The sequence below is a fragment of the Heliangelus exortis genome, chromosome 12 (genome assembly GCF_036169615.1).
Source record: "Heliangelus exortis chromosome 12, bHelExo1.hap1, whole genome shotgun sequence".
NCBI classification, from domain to species: Eukaryota; Metazoa; Chordata; class Aves; order Apodiformes; family Trochilidae; genus Heliangelus; species Heliangelus exortis.
In genome coordinates this window covers 20,939,417-20,957,536 of record NC_092433.1, presented here as the reverse complement: position 1 = coordinate 20,957,536, position 18,120 = coordinate 20,939,417, and the positions used below count along the sequence as shown (strand labels likewise).

General features: G+C 40.4%; 1 protein-coding gene across 4 annotated transcripts in view; it reads right to left on the bottom strand.

Annotated features, from left to right (window-relative positions):
* Positions 1-847: 847 nt before the first annotated feature.
* The window catches only part of IFT122 (intraflagellar transport 122), a 28,632-nt gene continuing 11,359 nt past the window's right edge, over positions 848-18,120 (bottom strand). For 3 of the 4 annotated variants that reach the window (XM_071756396.1, XM_071756397.1, XM_071756394.1), the window contains 14 exons: positions 17,278-17,331; positions 15,318-15,479; positions 12,065-12,231; positions 11,190-11,361; positions 10,064-10,166; positions 8,432-8,572; positions 7,330-7,427; positions 6,376-6,476; positions 5,276-5,441; positions 4,200-4,311; positions 3,625-3,753; positions 2,717-2,793; positions 1,985-2,149; positions 848-1,312 (listed from right to left, as the gene is read on the bottom strand). In XM_071756396.1, coding sequence (XP_071612497.1) covers positions 1,223-1,312; positions 1,985-2,149; positions 2,717-2,793; positions 3,625-3,753; positions 4,200-4,311; positions 5,276-5,441; positions 6,376-6,476; positions 7,330-7,427; positions 8,432-8,572; positions 10,064-10,166; positions 11,190-11,361; positions 12,065-12,231; positions 15,318-15,479; positions 17,278-17,331 — 1,737 coding nt within the window. In that variant the 3' untranslated portion in view covers positions 848-1,222. The remainder of the gene's footprint in view (positions 1,313-1,984; positions 2,150-2,716; positions 2,794-3,624; positions 3,754-4,199; positions 4,312-5,275; positions 5,442-6,375; positions 6,477-7,329; positions 7,428-8,431; positions 8,573-10,063; positions 10,167-11,189; positions 11,362-12,064; positions 12,232-15,317; positions 15,480-17,277; positions 17,332-18,120) is intronic. The other variant, XM_071756395.1, reaches the window with a different exon arrangement.

The window sequence follows — 18,120 nt, the reverse complement described above, 5'->3', positions numbered from 1 at the left end:
CTGGCCAAAGGGGTATTCCACACCAGATGAAGATCTGCTCAGAAATAGAAGCTTAGGGAAAGAAGGAAGAAGGGAGGGTGCTGTGTTTGTGGTGTTTGCCTTCCCGTTCCTCATGCCAAGGCCCTGCTCCCCAGAAAGTCAGCTGGACATCTGCCTGCCACTAGGAAGCAGTCAATAAACAGCTTTGCTCTGCTCACCTGCACAGCTCTGCTCCAGTTATTGCACTGTCTGTATCACCACCCATCAGCTTCTTTCTTTTGCTCCTCTGCAGGGACTCCTAAGTCCTGCAGGGAATCAGGAGTGAGCACACTACTGCATAGGGACCAGCTGCTGCCCGGGGCTGACACACTGTGTCTGGCCAAGCAGCAAAACCACTAAAATTCCCTCCCTCATGGCAAACCACCATCTGACTGAACCCCCAGCTGCTCTGGCGATCCTGCCCAGCACCCTGACCTCTTTACAAGTGTGCAGGTGTGCTCGGCTCAGCACCCCAGGCCAGTGGTGTTCCTTCCATTAGTGGCAAACAGGCTGATGCTGCCAGGAGTACCCACAGGGCAGAGGCAGTGCAGGTACTCGTGTCTGGGCAGCCTGGTTAAACACATACTGCTGTGCACAACCTGGAACTTTGGATTTTCACGAGGGTGAATTCTACACAGATTAAAAACTTCACCCCTTCCCTCCAGTGAGTCTGGCTGTGAGCGATGGTCCTTGAAGCCACACTCAGTGTAACTTAAAGTCATACTTTAAGAACTGTCAACTCTTGTGCTGTTCTTGTCTATACGGAATAAAAAGAAAAAAAATGCAAGCTCGGAAGAACCAGGATCATGTCAAATGCCATGACAAAGAGTAGTGAAAAACAGACCCGTTTATTTGAAGATCTATCAATAATGGGTACATATTAAGGAGGACATCAAGTTCCAACAGAAGTTGGAGTAGAAATAACAATTACTTCAAAGATGAATGCGACCCCAGAAACCCCTAGAAACATGCCAGTAAAACCCTGTGGCATCACAGCTGGTTGCCTGGAAATGTAGAGGAAGTTCACAAACAACAGATATTTTAATTTAAAAAAAATAGTTATATTTCTTCAACTCAGTTCCACTTCTATGTACAAACTGGAACTAGATGACAACTAAATTATTTGGAAAACTCTGTGAATCTAAGAAGTGTCCTGCCAAGCCAAGGGGGAAGTCTGTCAGCTGAAGTATAAGACTGTTTTTCTTCATTGGTTTGAGTCATCTATTCTCCGTCGACAGAATGGGCAACAATTATGCTGAAGTATGAGAAGCTCATAGTCTTCTGTGTGAAACATCTGTTAATCAGGAACAGATTTAGGGACAAGTTAGCCTGTGACTTGCTCAAAGAAAACTCAAACTGGGCTCAAGGGTTTCTCTATGACACAGACACGCAGTTACATTCCAACAGAACTGTTCCTCTTAACTTCCAACTGCTTGAGAGCACCATACCCTGGAATACAGCAGCAAGCATGTCAGAGACCACTGCCAATGCTACTGAAGAGACACAAACCCAGTCATTACTTTGCAGAAGGAAGGACAAAAATAAGCAAATATGACTGAAGTCCAGTATTTCAAAAATATTCTGAGAGGGAAGGAGAGGGAAAGGGACTGAACCACAAGCTAGTATGCTTACTGACTGATTTTCCCTGATAGGTCAGGCTGAAAGTCAGAGAGAAAGAGCAAAATGAAATAAATACAAATCAGCATTTGTTGTTTAGCCAAGGTTTGCTCAAGAGGATCTGCCTTGCTGTCACTACAACTTCTCAAATTCAGCTACCTCAAAGTTTTCTCTGTGGATTACACAGCCCTGCTTTTGGTTTTCATTGCCTTCTCTGCCTCTGCAAATTCAGGAATTTGTTGAATACCTTTTTAAAGTATGAGGTTCCAATGACTAGAATTTTTTCGGCCGCAGGGTTCTCCATAGGGTTCTTGGGGGGGGGTTCTAAACCCGTCCATGAAAGCACTACCTGAAAACATGAGGGGCAGATGGTAATGGAGGCATCTGGCAGGAGGGAGCGGTAGTACTGCCAGCGCAAGGGCTTGGGCCAGCGTCTGATCAGGACATCCCTCCGGCTCATCGACTGGAGAACAGCACGATTCACCACCACTGGAACAAATTCTGAGCCTCCTTGCTGCAGGGGAGCAAGTTGAGAAAGAATCACTGTTACCAGCTGCAAAGGCCTTCAAGGTTTAATAAGAGGCAAAGTGTCAGTTTTATCGATACCTTCAGCAACAGCAGCACCCAGCCACATCTCTAACTTGGTTTCAGTGAACTTCCATTGTTCATTTTAACACAACTCCTTGTAAATAACACCCACGCACAGTTTGTATTAAAATCTCACTAATGACTGGTTTAGGTATACTGACTAGACTGAGAAACACTCTGGGGGACAGCACAACTGTATCATTTTATGATGATAAAACCCAGTTCCAGGAATGTTTACTTTAAGATCTTTGTTGTATTGTGGGTTTTTTTGAGTGTGGTTTCAGGGGTTCTTTGGGGTTAGGTTTTTTTTAAGTGGTAAATCCATTTCCCTCTCAAGTTCCACCCCTCTCTTTAAGGCCCTTCCTTTGTATCTCTCTTGTGGTAGCCCTTGTAACACATTCACCAGAAGAGCAGCTTGGACTAGAAGTTAGAAGTTTGTATTTTTTACTGTTGGTAGGTAGAAAGAACTGGAAGATGCAGGTAAGGCTCTTACCTCAAAGCTTAGCTTTGCTGTAAAGGGATCATCTTCAATGATATCTGTATTGTCATCAAGCCTCAAAGTCTGTGCATCTAGATGTGTTTCTTATGGAAAAAAGTGTTCTGTAAAATTAGCTGCCCTCAGAGTAGTTGGCACTCAGAGGATAAACATGGAGCATGCCAGCAGGACAGGTACCCTTGCTGCTGCAGAGGGTCAGGGTGCTCCCACAGGCTGCAGTGCTGGGTTCTTATGGGAAGCACTAGAGAAAGGCTTGCTGTGATTCACAGCTACGAGGGAATGGCAAACCTGACCACAACCCAGCATGACCTCATCTGCCTTCTTTCCCTCTCTGCCCCTTCTGACCAACAACAAAGAGCAAATGAAGCAACCTAAGTAAATCACATTTGCAGCAGCTTTAGTCCCAGATTGTGTTTTCTTGTGTGTTCCTTTACACCCAATGTTACATTGCCCCCAAATCAACTGGGAGCTTGGGATGTCAAAGCATTACAAACCAGATTCCAGCAGGAATAGTTAGGAAGAAAGTCCATGCTGGTTTCTCTTGGCTAAGAGAAGGCAGCCTCTGAAGCAAGCTGGTTACTTAAAGTTAATAACACACTTCATAGTCTCCCTGTTCTTTACAGAAGGCAGTTAAAACAGAAGAGGAAAAGCATAGCATTCCATTGGCAAAAAAAAATAATTTACAAGACTAGAAACAAATTTTCCTGATTAAATAGCTTAATGAATATATTAGGTTCAGTTAAAACACCACTTTCATTGTTAAACTTGAAAAGGAAACACAATGGAATTGTACTCACATCAGTCACATGAATAAAGAAAATATTAAACCTAAGAGGGGAGAAATTTTTCAAAATTGTTGCTTTTTTTCCCTAAGGACTGGAAATCAATTTTAATCAAAAGGATACGGTCACTCATCATCTCTTGCCACTTATTCTCTTTTTTATTTGATCTTGGAGCTTCAAGATCAATGAGAGCTACAGCTTCTTCATCTGTGATGCCATCTTCCAGATAGAACTCGACTAGATGCAGCACTTCTAAAGGGGTGTGAGAAGGAAAGAGCATTTGGCCTGCAAAACTCAGCAAATGCCTCTGAGAGGATACTGTGCCCCTTAAAAAATGAACAATCTGACTTCTACAGTGTGCTGTTAGGCCCTTGTGTTCTCATAGAGCACCTTAAATAAAGCAGTCCCAGAACCCCTCAACCCCTCACAGATTGCATTTGTGTTAATGAAACACTTTATACTTTATATATATTCAGTGTCTGGTAACAAAGCAATGCCCTGCTGCTGCTGCTACCTTGCAATGAAATCCTGGGACAAGAGGCAGCCACTTAGTGAATGCTAACATGAAAAGGAAATATTTGTTTGTCCTAACAACACTGTGGAGAGAGGAAATGAAGTACTGACCTACTGCTCTGTTCAGTTAACATTTATCTGCTTTGGCTGTGAAAAGCACAACCCAGTGTGGTATTGTAACCCACCGTAGGAGGAAGCGGAGAAGACAAAAGGCTGCCTGCAGTTAATGCAGACATTCCCCAAGTTATTTAGCAGAGGGTTGTTGGTAGAGCACCTGTAACACAAGGGCACAAGCTCCTGCAAAGACACATACAAAGCACAGTAATCGTAGACAGATCAGCACATCCTCAGCTCTTTGTTTTCAATTAAGTATGGGCTCCCTGGGTTTACACCACTGACATTACATCAGCACTAATCTGGAGAAGTACTGCTGTGAAATCAGATCCTTCAACATCTGAAAATGCTTTCCCCTTTTAATAAAATGGCAGTTTTCACATTAAAATAGCTGTCTTCACCATTCTAAAAATTAGATTTTCACCTTGCCTTTGCAGTAACAAGCAGAATTCTGCATCAAACACACAGTGGTAAAATATTTCGAAGAGATGGTTACTGAAGCAAAGTTTCTTGCTCTAAGGGTTGGTCAAACTCAAGTTCTCCAATTAATTCACCTCTCTTCAAGAGCAGTTATTTTAGGCAGTTCTTAAGATTGTGCTTCCATTATTTCAGGTGCCCAGGTGCATGTTCACTTGCACAATACAATTTATTTTTAGTGAGTATTCCATGAGACATGGCTTTATAGAGCACTGCACAAAGTCAGACTTCAGTTAAAGAAGAGAAGGCGTTAAAATAAGACTCAAGGAAGGCAGGTCATTCAAGGGATAGGGGGAGGAGGGAAGGAGTGCTAGAAGTGGGACAAAAGAAAGTGACCTCCAGCTGCAGAGAGAGACAGACTGTGGAGTAATTGCATGTGGATCAGAGAAAAAGGCTTGAAAGAATTAATAGGCAGAGAGGAAGGTAGAGGCAAGACAGGAGAGGGTGGATGGAAGCTGCCTGTAAAGAAAGGACTGATTTTAATTTGTTCTCGGGAACAAAAGAAGTCTGACCTGAAGAATAACAATAAAAGGACTGTGTTTCCAGCAGCAATGTAATTACATCACAGAGTTATGCATAATGTATTTCAGATTCTTTTGTGCATACAGCAACTCAGATTCTTGGATCAGGCCAAATATTAATGATTAACACAAAACACGTTACAACTTACCTCACTGTCATGGAATGGCTTGGATCGGATCGTCAGGCTGCCCAGCTCGATTGATTTCTGGAACCTGGCTGGGATCTGCAGTCCCTGCAACTTGTCATAGGCATGACGAGCCAGTTTATATGCACCAAGAGCTTTACTCTGTTTTGCCAGGGCAAATAATGTTTTGCTATAATTTAATTAAGGAAGAAAAATACATACGGCATTTAGGGAGAAATGCAATACTCTTTCTAATCAAGAGAATTTGTGCTATGAAGCATATCCAACACCAGCACTTTAAACAGGCTTTAACAAAAGAATCAACTCCATTTAAAAACAAGTGTGAAAGGACTATCAAAATGTCTGTGGGCAATTATTGGCAAGGTAAGGAACTGACCCTATACAACATAGCTTTGGTTAAATGTTCTGAATCCCTGTACCAAATTTGAATGGATTTTCCTCCAGACAAAAAAAAAAATAAAATCTTACGCCACCAGCAGCTCACTGACACCAACTAAATACACCTAATCTGACCAAAAATAAAGCCTAAACTCTGGGTCACTGACCAAGGTTGCCTTTGCCTTTCATTGGTGTATAACAACAACTGCTGTTTAGAAAGTAGCTTATGAAGCACTCTATAAAGAAGCAACAGGCACTAAAAAAGCTGTGCAAACATTAGCCTGACAGACACTACACAGCCTCCTGTGAAGGAAAAGCTCCTGGTTTCCCCTCTCCTGCCTCAGTTCAGTCTCCATGCAAAAACACTGTCAAGATTCAGACCCAACACCCTGTTGCAGTGACTGGTATCCTAGAACTTGCTTCCTGACAAAGGTGATAGACCAGGTTGGGTGGGTGGTTTTCAGAATGACATGACAGTTATTTGTACAGCTCTACAACACTACTAAAAAAAAAAAAGAATGAAACATTCAATGGTTCGAAGATGCTGATTATTTCCTTAGGGAGAAAAGTCAGCTTACTCTAACTACAACCAACAGCTGAAACTGAAGATATCCAAGACAACCCACAGGAGACCTCTGCATTGTGAATTAACATCAATAATCAATTATTACTTTAAAGTATCTCACAAGATTATTTCTGGATTTTGAACTGTATTGAAAGGATACACTTTTGAGATCCCCAAAGGAGTCTCCTTTGTTAAGCTGTGAAGCAGGAACCTGGAAATATTGAAGAGGGTTTCGGGCAAGTGGGAACTGAAAGGCTCCTCCTGCAGTATTAAAAACAGACATGGATTTCTAAGCTGGAAAACCAAGAGCTCAGACCTCTGAGCAACACAGCACCAGGCATCTCAGAGACGAAGAAACTGTTTCTTTCACACAGCTGTAAAAAGAAGAGGTGCTGACAGAATATAGCAAGCAGATTTTGCATGTCTTTACCACTGAAGCTCGTGGCTTTCACATGCAGAGAGAAAGAGATCCATGTAGCTCAAACAGAATCTTTACCAGACTCTGAGGGCAGCCTGGTCATAGCAGGTAGCCTTCTTTTGGTCAAGAGGACAGATCAAAGCTTCTCAAACATCTGACAAGAGATACTTTCACCAAGAGTGGCAGCAACATTACTATGACTGCTGGGAGTAGCAGGAGCTCCTCACTCATGACTGCCTATCACACACACATCACAACTGACACATGTACCCTAGGGAATAATCCCTCAGCCAGAGTGCCTTCTTCTGTTCAATCTTGCTTTCCCTAGATTAAAAGAAAAGATGACTGCAGCCTGTGTAGGACCAGAGGGTCAGGTCACTGTGGAACCAAACTATATAACCAGAAGAAAAGGGCTGGGGGTGGGAAGTCAGTCACAGTCCTAACTTCTGCTCATACTGAGACAAGAATAGATCTGCTAAAACTGCACTGCAGCTGTTAGGAACTAAGACAACAAAAGTTCTTGTACAGTACAGCAGAAGGTTGTATAATAAAACAAAGTTAAAGAAACAAAGTTACTACACAGTATCACTAATCTACACTCTAACTGCCTGAAGAGTTATTAATTATTCCCCATTATTTCTGGACTCCCAAAAGAAAAATGCTCAGAAAACAAACACAACTTCTGAAGTATCTTACAGTGTATCTGTGAATGGAGTGATAGACATGGTAAACTTCTGCCAAATGCTGGAAGTGATGAAACTTCTGTAACATTTCAGTCTTCTGCTCTTCATTCTCTGCGGGAGGCAAAAGTTTCAGTGGAAGTTTCCAAGATGAGTCTGTGAGACTCAGCTGGAAGAAAGCAGCATGTTATGACTTCAGCTCCAGCACTTCCAAGAGAGATGTGCTCAGGTGTGTCCCACCTACCCGTGCAAACCACACAATATATAGACTTGCCATCTTTCTGAGCAAATTACTGGTTCAAATCAAGCATGATAAAACACAAGAGTTAAGGCAATGGTTTAACTTAGCTATAGCTTAGTTAGAGGCAGAAAACAGTAGGTGTGCATGACTAGAAAACTCATCCTTAACTTCAGAGTTTACAAATAAAATTAATTTTGAAATATTTGTTTGATAAATACTAAATATACTATTAACTGGAAAAGATTGCATCTCTATAAAATACCTGAGGGCTATCAGGTCAGCTTTATCATGCATCAGCTGAATTTAAAAAAAACCCAAAAGGCAGAAGGCAGTATTAGCAATCTTTTGTATTAATTATTACTAAATTGCACCAATTAAACTACTGGCTACACCTCTCTGACAGTGAAATACATTCTAAAGACAAGATAGATGATGGCTAATAAATGACCAGTTTTCTCTCTATTGGCAGAAACAATTTATAAAGTACCTCTCCAATCTATGTTCAAATACTAGATGTATCTTACCCTCCAAGATAATTCTTTCCTTCACTAGCACTTCAACCCTCCAGTCACTTCCCTAGTCCAAGTGTGCTGTGGGAAGGTACATGAGGATACATGGTCCCAGGAGACACAATGTTGATTCTAGTCAGATTTCAAAAGGAGGCCTGTGCACACTGATGTTGCTGGTTTGCTTGTTTACTTTAAATAAGCACATGGGAAAAAGAGGGGGACTACAAAAATAGCACAAGCCAGAGTTACCCACAGCACTAAAAACAAAACCACAAAGAGTGAAGCAGATGCAGCAATGCTATCACAATTCAGTAATTGTCTACATGCATAGGAAGGTAACAAATACAAACTTCCTTTCAGTTCCTTACCTTGGGCTATATCTAAACACTGCATGGAAAGCATCCAGTAATAATAGGCTGCATCATTAAACCTGCTTTCAGCCACAGCATTGTGTGTTAGCTGCTCCAGCACTCTCACAGCTTCACTCTGCCTGCCAGCCTTGTGAAACGCTGCAGAGAAAGGCAAAACAAAGAGGATTTTACAGTGCGATTATATCAATTAACTGAAATTAATGTTTTTAAATTAAGAACAGTCTATTCAGCCAGTATCAAACAGCCTATCCGGGGCAGGATAAAAAGGATTACACACTGGTATTTTTCTTCTTGAAAGCAGCGACACTAATAGAACATGAGAAGCATCTGTAGGCATTTTGTGGCTTTTGCACTGTCTCAGCAGCCCTTGTGCTCACAGATTTTGTACAGCTCTGGCTGCTTTTTCTTTATATATAGAAAAGAGCAGAAATCTTTTGATGATGAGATCTCAACACAAACAATGGCAATCTCCAAACACTGCAAGACACAACTTCAATCAAAAGTACAGTAAATAAATGTTTGAAGTTACTGCTCTGACTCGCAATCCTTAAGATTTTGAAGGACAGCCATATTTCCTGTGTCTTTCTACTGTCTATTAACAGCTTGTCTTTATTTGATGCTCAGGATAAAGCAAGATCCTGAATTCTCACTTGGTAAACACATACTGGCAAACAGAGTCTTCATACAGGATAATGGGGATGGGGGGAGACCAACCCCAAAGGGAGGCCCCCTGCCTCAGCCAGCTCAGACACAACCAAACCCTCACAGCCACTTCAGGGCACTGCCATTTGCTGATTCCCAGCAGCACAGAGCTCTGCGGCGCCAAGAAGGAACAATGCAGCTACATCCACAGAGCACAACTCACCAAACCCCCTAAAACCAGGTGCTGCAAGGTTTGGTGCTGACAACACCTTGTGGAGACAGATCACACCTGGCACGCCACCAGCTTGGCCCTTCCACAGTTACAGACTTGGATCTGAGCTGGCTCCAGAACCAGCAGATGCCACTGCCACATGGAGCTGCACCTGAGGAAAGGAACTGAACTAAAAACGTGCTGGCTCCACATGCAGCAGCTTCAACATCTCCTTGTCCCTGGAACGGTTTGGGAATTAAATTTTGAAGCTTGTGTACATGATGGAAGGTTGACAGCTCTCCTTAAAGGCAATTTTTATGGGACTAAAAAAAATAAATGAAAATTCTTAAAGGAACAGGAAAATTTTACTTGTACAAACAGAAGGAAAAAGTGTTTCCCACTCAGGATTGTAAGGCGGATGCCACTTTTTTCATTCTACTGTGATAAAAATGTCAATTAATAAAATAAAAATATTTTCAATTCAGATTATATGCCAAATACTGTTGCTACTTGCCACAATAAGATAGGCTAATGTGATGGAAAATCTGGACCTGTATTTAGATGCCATAATTTTTGAGAGATTCATCACATTTTCTTATCAAATAAGGAGAGTCCCCGATACTTTAAGATCAGTATGAAAACACAGATTCTATTTGGTTTTGAATCCCACTGATAAGCATCTGTCCAGGACAGAGACTGTACAGTTTGGAAAAAAAAGTTTGAAAAAGCATGGAGTAAATTTTGTGTGAGCAGTGATCTGTCAGGGACATTCTTACCTTTCTGAGCCTCTTCAAATCTATCATTCTCTGCCAGCCACTGAGCATAAGGAACATAGACATCATCTTTGAATTCAGGATGCTTTTCACTCAAAGCAAATGCCTAAGGTAAATTAAAAAATCATGTTTAGAAAACTGCATGGTTCAAACAGTTAAAAGGCTTAGAATATCCCACAGGGCCAATCCCTTAGCTTTAAGTAAATTCACAATAAAAATATATAAATGGAATAAAGAGTGTAATCCATATTTTCTCCAGTATGAAATTAATGTATTTTAAAATAAAAAGCAACCAACAACAAAAGAAGAGAAGCTAAGCATAGTAACAATCTGGTTATTGAAAGAAGGAATTGTGAAAGCTATTATCTAGGAAATTTAGCATATTCCACAGCAAGAGACAAAAATATTATTATTACTGAATACATCTTCTAGAGAAATTGAAGTAAATATATATAAATGCAGTTTAGAAAGAACTAAGTCTGCAGCCTTCCAAAGCACCCATGTAAGTGGGGGAAGGGGGTGTCCACTGCAGCAGTGCTTTGAAAATGCTCCTATCAAAACCTTAATGTGAAGAAACAAGAGCAAAATTAATGATGACCCCGATGTGAAGTGGGTGGTACTGGCAGACCCATGTTTTTATGGGAAAGCCCAGTGAAGTCAGAACTTTACCTCATCAGAAGCACAAATCCAGTTCTAGAGCTGGGCCTGCCCTAATCCAGCACACATTCACCAGATCTATGTTACGTGTATAGTATTTTCACTCAGGTATGTCCAAATAACAAATCCTACCGTTCAAAACAGAATTTGCCATGATTTAAATACTGTTTTATTCTTTCTGATAGACTAGAAGCATCCCCTGGATTACAGTAGGAAGTGGGCAGCTATAATTCAACAAAGGTGCTCAGAAGTAAGACCAAGAAATTAAAAATACCAACAAACCAAAACCAGCCAAAACCACAAAACCCCAAACAAACCAAAACCACCACCAAGCAAACTCTGAGCATACAGAATCCTCCCTCCCCACCCCTCTCTTCATGACAGCTGGGGTCAGCCAGGCATTTATCTCCCTTTCTTGCACCCAGAGACAGTAAGAAGTGGTTTTAAACAAAGAAATCAAGGGCACGCTTACTTCTTCCCAGCGATGAGTCTCCACATGGAGATGAACCAATGCTTCCAGGTCACCAATCTTCATGTAGGTTTCTGCTGCATAGCCAGGGTTATCAAGTTTCTTAAAATAGAAGGCACACTTTGACAAAGGCTCACGCTCAGCTTTATCCAGTTTCCGAGCAATTTCAATTAGCCTGGAGCCAGTAAAGAGAAGCCAGATGTTTCAAGTTTCACCTTGCTGTTTTGCCTTCTGTTTAATTATTTTAATAAGTTCACTTCTTATCAGTTATTATTGAACAAATATCACCATAGTGCTATTTAAAGTCTTCAATTCCTAATTCCTTTTGTTTTCCTTTTTGCCACATAGCAAAACTGAGGCAAGGGAAGGCTGAGTGACCTGTCCAAGATCTTACAGCAACTCTGCAAACAAACCAAAGTGTCACCTATTGCAAATCAAGGAGAATCATACCAATGACAGAAGGAACTCCATAATTTTTAAGGATCCTGTGCTCCAGCTGTCTTCTCTACCCGCTTAGATTATTATATTCATCAGCTTAAAACAACAGAAACTGGCTATCACATCTAAGCACTGCTGTAATGATTACTCTAAGTTTAAGCATGCATGTTTTAAAAGACAGTCTCATACTAGGGATGAACACATTCATTCTCTTCACTGTTGGAATGCATTTGTTTTTATGTATTTATGTCCCTACCCTCTAAACGTATGTAACTTTTAAAACATTTTTAGTTGTAGATGTGCTTCAAATAAGCAATTTGATATAAACAAAAAAAGCACATATCAAACAAGCTTTGTCTTATTTTAACACTAGGCAGAATGCATAATAAATCATTTGAGTTTTCATCATATATTATCTCCAAGATGTAAGTAAAACCTACTTATGAACCCAGCCATGGTCTCCACTGATTTCTATGGCCTTCATGTGCTCTCCTGCAGAGAGGTACATCTCCACTGCTGCCCTTGGCTCATTGATATTCTTGGCCCAATCTGCTTGTTTTTTTATTAGCATCTTTGTGCCTTTGGGGTCTCCAGATCCCAGAAAATCCTGAAATAGAGCAATACAAAAGCTTGCGTTACCTTCTGGTCACAAACATTGTTAAAATCCAAATTCTAAAATACATTAAAGCTTTTTAAGTGAATATTATGAATCCTGTCCTGGTCTGGGCCAGGATAGAGCTAATTTTCTGTCTTGTAATTTTGCTTTCAGCTAAGTGTCTCATAAGTAGCTGCACTTGCTGAAATTAACAGCAAGTTTCTCAGTCAGTGTCTGCTTCTAGGACTGATAACACTCAATGTTTATAGTTATGGCTGGAGAATGGTGTGCAGAGCCAAGGGCACTGCTCAGCTCTGGGGAACATCTTGTGCTGAGGGAAGAAAAAATGAGTGAAGAGGTCACCTGCAAAGGCTCCTTTAGGGGGGAGTGAACAAGATAAATGATCAAAAGTGACCAGAGTATTCCATCCCATACACGTCATACTCAGTATAAATTTGAGGGATCACAAAGATCAAACCCTTCCCTTCCTTTTTCACCTGTCCCTGTTTGCTTCAGCATCCTGGGAGATTCCCTCTGTTCCTCTGCCTGTGCTCCTCATCTGTGCCAGCCTGGATCTCTGTGTTCCTGCCTCCAGTTCCCAACTGACCCCAGGAGTCCAGCCTGGACTTTCCCAGGGCTGCCCTGCACCCTCAGTGGTGATGTGAGAATTATTGGGGGAAAAGAAGAAGGAACCTGGTATGGTTTTTTCTGTATATTTGTATATATTTAATGAAGCAGTAACGATAGAAAAGAAAAAATTATTGAAGTTGTATAGTTTAGTTCCCAACCCATCAATCTGTCTCCCTTATTCTCTCTCCTTTCTTTATCAGGGAGGGTAATAGAGAGAATCTGTTATGGGGTTATTGCTTGCCCAGCGTTAAACCCTGACAATCCTAAGGAAATAAATACTGCATATGGAGCAACATGAACTGATCCACCCTTCAACAACCAACCATCATGGCCCAGTGCCTGGCAGGAAACAAGGACAATTCTCCCATTTAGAGTTTTCAATTAAAAAAAAAAGTAAAAAAAAAAAAAAAAAAAAAAAAAAAAAAAAAAAAAAGTCCTGGGAGAGCCAGGAGAAGGACGATACAAGTGCTTTGGAGATAATAACTATGCCCTCCCTTCATCTCTTGGAAAGCTTGTTCTCTGTTTAGTCTCTTTAAGTGGATACAAATCATGACTCTTTCTTGCTTTTCAGGAACAATGTAGTACTAATCCCAAAAACTGTAAACAGATCAATTCCAAGTTTCTGATTTTCTTTTCCAAGCCAAGAAGATATGGTTTCATTCTCAGAGCTTAGGCAGCCCCAAACCCATGCCACCTTAACACTAGTATAGCCACTTAACCAAGGTAGCATCATGATGTCCAACCACAACTTGGTTAAAGGCTGAAATTTGGTTTCCTGCAGAGACATTTGGCAAATATAATACAATATATCAAAGAGGTTCTTTTATAAGGATGGAATGACAGGTGCTCAGGAGTGAGAGTGACTCTGAACTACTGGTTGGACTCTGCAAGGAATGCATACACCAAGCCTGGCTGCTGTGATGATGACCATTTTGGAAATATTTCTAATAGTTTGTTCAGCTTCTTCTGCCAATACCAAAGCACTGGCACCATATGGCTCACATCTGTTGAAATCAGTTGCCAGGACAAAAAAAAAAAAAAGTACTTCAACACCAGAAGATGGATTAGGGGCAATTTTCTCTGTTAAACAGAACAGGCTACTGTCCATTAAAACAGCTTCTATCAAATGAAAAATTAGAATATATTAGAAAAGGAAAGGTGACAGGAGAGGGAGGGAAAATACTTCCATCTCATTGAGCCTTAAAAAAAAAAAACAAAAAAACCCAAAAAACAGACAAAAAAAGAAGAAAAACACATCACAAAAAGCACCTACACAAGAGAGCTGCTCCTCTACCCCAGTTCATCAGTTTCTCTGAGGCAGCCAGTAGACAGGTACAGACTGTGCTCATCTCTAGGTCAGGCTTTGACTGAGCTCCACATAGGATTTTGCTCTATCAATACCCACAACACATCCCTGATCCCAGTGAATAACTTCAGAGCTGTAATGACAACCCTTGACTTTGAAAAACGGAGGCAAATGAATCAAGTTGAACAGTATCTTTGACACAACTTGGTTTTCAGCTTAAGACACCAAAATAAGCCCCAAATCAAAAGCTCAGTTTCTCACAGCATATAGAGGTTTTTGTGAGTTCTCAGGGTGCTGTGATCTGGTCCTGTGATAACAAAGCTACCACCGGATATCAAAGGACATCCTGCCCTCTGCCTCCAGCCTGCACCTCTGGCCAGGGCTAATCAAAGTCAAGCACAATAAATCAGGCTCTGTAAGGGCCCCTTTGTGTAATTCTGGCAGCGTTAAAACAACAACAAAATCAACATCAAAACACCTCACCTCCCACACGTATCTTTCCTTAGAAAAATAACTGGCAAACAAGGGAGTTTTACATATGCTTCCATGTATTGTGCATCCCCTGCAGAAGAAACTTCCTTCATGTGCTGGAAGTACCTTCCATTTCCTCTGCATGGAGTTACTCTCAAGGACAGGAGACACAAGAGCTTTTGCTGGCTGCTAGTTAAATATAGATATGACTAAGGCCAAGAATTAAAATATTCTTATGAGGACTTATGGGAAAATATTCATCTATGAATTACATTTATGTTCAAAAGCAGCCAAAACACTGAAGCTAACAAAGACTCACCAGCCAAAAATAGTGGAAGTCAGACTTACATCAGCAAAGCCCCAAAGTATTTATACAAAGCTCGTGGAAGAAAATGATCTCTCTGTAGCACAGTTTGTGGAATCTATGCTAAAACAGTTTATATGCATGTCATGGAAAAGCCTTTGTCTGGTATTGGGCATTTAGGGCTCCAGTGAGTGATGAATGAGACTGAACAGTGCATGCATTCTCAGGGATTTTGATAAGAAAACACCATAGAAGACTTAAAAGCCAAGTAATGTTCTCTTATCACCATATAAAACCTGCACTTTTTAGAACTACACTCAAATTGTTCTACATGGAAACAGTTATATTGGTATCTCTGCATTTATGTACTCAGTAACAAACTGTTACCTTTGCATAGTCAAACATACGTAAATCAGAGTACATCTCCAGAGCTAGGTTTTCCTGTCCACTCTTTTTGTACAGCCTTGCTGCCTCATGGAATTTTCCCTGGTAGGCATAAACATCTGCTAGAAACAGATCATTGTTGCTCTCTCCATGCTTCTTCCGCTCCTGGAAAAAAACCCAGAGAGAGAGATACAGGAAATCTAAATTATGAGGACTTAGGTGAGAAATGGCCAACGAAGAATTAGATTTTCAGGCTTAATATTAACTGTTACTAAAAACCTGTAACAAGATATGATAATTATGCCTCTCTTACATTTCTGGTGAATCTATAATTAAAGGATTAAATTCCTTCTTAATTAAAATTAGAAAGAGTAAAATTAAATGTCACTGTACAAACCAAAGTGATGAAAAATCCCTCCTCTTGGTTTCACACAGGAAAATTAACACATGCTATCATTATGCTATGCTAGTTTAAAAAAAGGCATCTGATGAGTTCCTTATTTTCTCTGGTAGAAACTCACTGGCATATAATTTGGCTAAATTAACAATATGTGTGTGGGGGCTGACAAGCATGAAAAGAATTGGTAGCAATAAGCAGATTCAAAAGGTATGGTAACCTGCCTCTGAATAAAGCCAGCATCATCTCAGTGTCCCCACAGGCAAGAGCTCCTGATTTCAGGAGCACACAGACTCAGTTCTCTGCTGCCAAAGGAGATGCAGCCCTCACTCCTCTGGGTGACACTTCCCAACTAGGCTGACACTGCACTGGTGTTGAAAGTTCCTTTTAAAAACTTGGTTAAAAGAAAAATCAGAGGAGCTGTTGCATCATTTTTTAAAGCCTTCACAAATCCTGCCAGATAGAGATCTGGCAGTTAGATTTCCTGTTGTCATCAATTAGAAAAAAAGATGTGTCCTCATGGAAAGAAAACCAGCATATTCATGGAGATGTGAGCTCAGCTGCACCCTTACAAGCCTGAAAAGGAACCCAACACACCACAAGCAAGAGCAAGCAGTGATGTACAACTCTCACTTTAGAAGAAGCATCTTCAATAAATCTGAAAGTAAGTTTATACCTATTTAAAAAGGGTATCTTTCTCATTAAAGAGAATTTAACATGACAATCTTAGAATATCCTCAAGAGATGCAGATCTGGAGAAGCAGATGTGGAAAAGAAAGAGGTTCCTAACACAGAACTTTTGTCCCAAGTTTAGACACCAAGAAAGTTAACTGCAGCCAAATAGAGTTTTGACAGAATCAGGACAGCTCTGCAGAAATGGAAGAGGAGGAATGGATTCTTTCAGAGAAGGTGAAAATCTAAGTGTGAGAAAGAGGAATTCCATTTATGCCATCTCAACACAGATCTTTAAACCAAGCATTATCATGCAGTTTTTGTAGAAGGACAAGGGTGATATCATGTCATTTAATGTGCCCATGACAGACAGTTATTGTCTAGTGAAATGCTACCAAGAAGTGTGAAAAGAACTAGTGATTAGAGCACAGTATGGAAGCACAGAATCCCAGTTGTCACAGACTTGTCATGAGACCCTGAGTTTGTCATTTTATTTCTCTGGGCCTGTTTCTGGCTCCAAAAAGAAGAGATAATAGTAATTACCTACCTCCAGGGGGTACAGAAAAGCTTAATTAACTCATGTTTATGAACTATTCTGTACTAAGCTCTGCTAGCACAGTAGTGTTCCACTGGTTATTAATTGAACATTGAACATTTTTCTCATTTCCCTAAAGACAGTTTCAGAAGTTCTTATTGTCCCACATGCACATTTTTAAATGAAGTTTCAGTCACATGATCAGAATTTGAGTCACCTCTGTTCATCAGGATTTTCCCTCTGAACACATCCCTAACAGACAGAAGCATTATCTGAATAAAAGTTCCTCCAAAACAGAAAGTACTGATTTAATCACAGTACTAAACGTAAGGAAAAAAACCTCTCTTTACCACTCTTACCTCTATGCTGCTGATCAATTCTAAGTACCTAAGGTCTCGTATCCTGGTAAATGCCTATTGGAAAAGAAAAAAAAAAAGAAATTAAGTTGAAAAGCCAGAAAAATGAACAGAATATTGTTACATATAAATCAAGCTATCTTCATCCAGACAGGACAGACAAATTTGCTGGGGTTTGTGTAGCATGACCTGATGGGCTCTGAGGCATTACAGTCAGACAAACAAGGGAAGACAGTGTAGTATCTTTTGCAAATGGAGATAAATGTGCAACCCAAGTCTCAAGTGACAAAATCACATGTGAGTTACAGCAGCTTAGCACTTATTCTTGACACGCATCAAAAAAATAGAAATTTAACTCTCCAGACCACATGTTCAAGACTTCTAACCAACCTATTGCTTAAGAGGGCACAGAATATTCTGCTTATACCAGGTTGGACTAAGAAGTATGAGAGACTTTAATGTCAAGAAGCTGCTTTTGTTCCAATTAATCCGCTCTAATTCTAAGAGGGCACTCACTACTTTAGCATTCCAAAGAGACACTAAAAACTTCTTTTTAAGAATATCTATTTGCATAAAGCTGTCTATGAAACTAGAATTATTCTGATGCCTCCACTTATGAAAAAAAAAAAGAGAAGGCATTTAATTTCCTTTTAAAAAATCTATTATTAAAAGAAGCCTATCCTTATAGGCCTTTTCCTGAATATGTTTAGAATGCTTTGTCTTTCATACAAAATTCATTACATTAAACTCAGTTTACCATCTCCTATTTGATAAGAGGTGGTGAAAGGAACTAGAGAAGTATTCAATGCCAGAGAAAATGCTGTTCTTCACTATATGCCTCTCTAT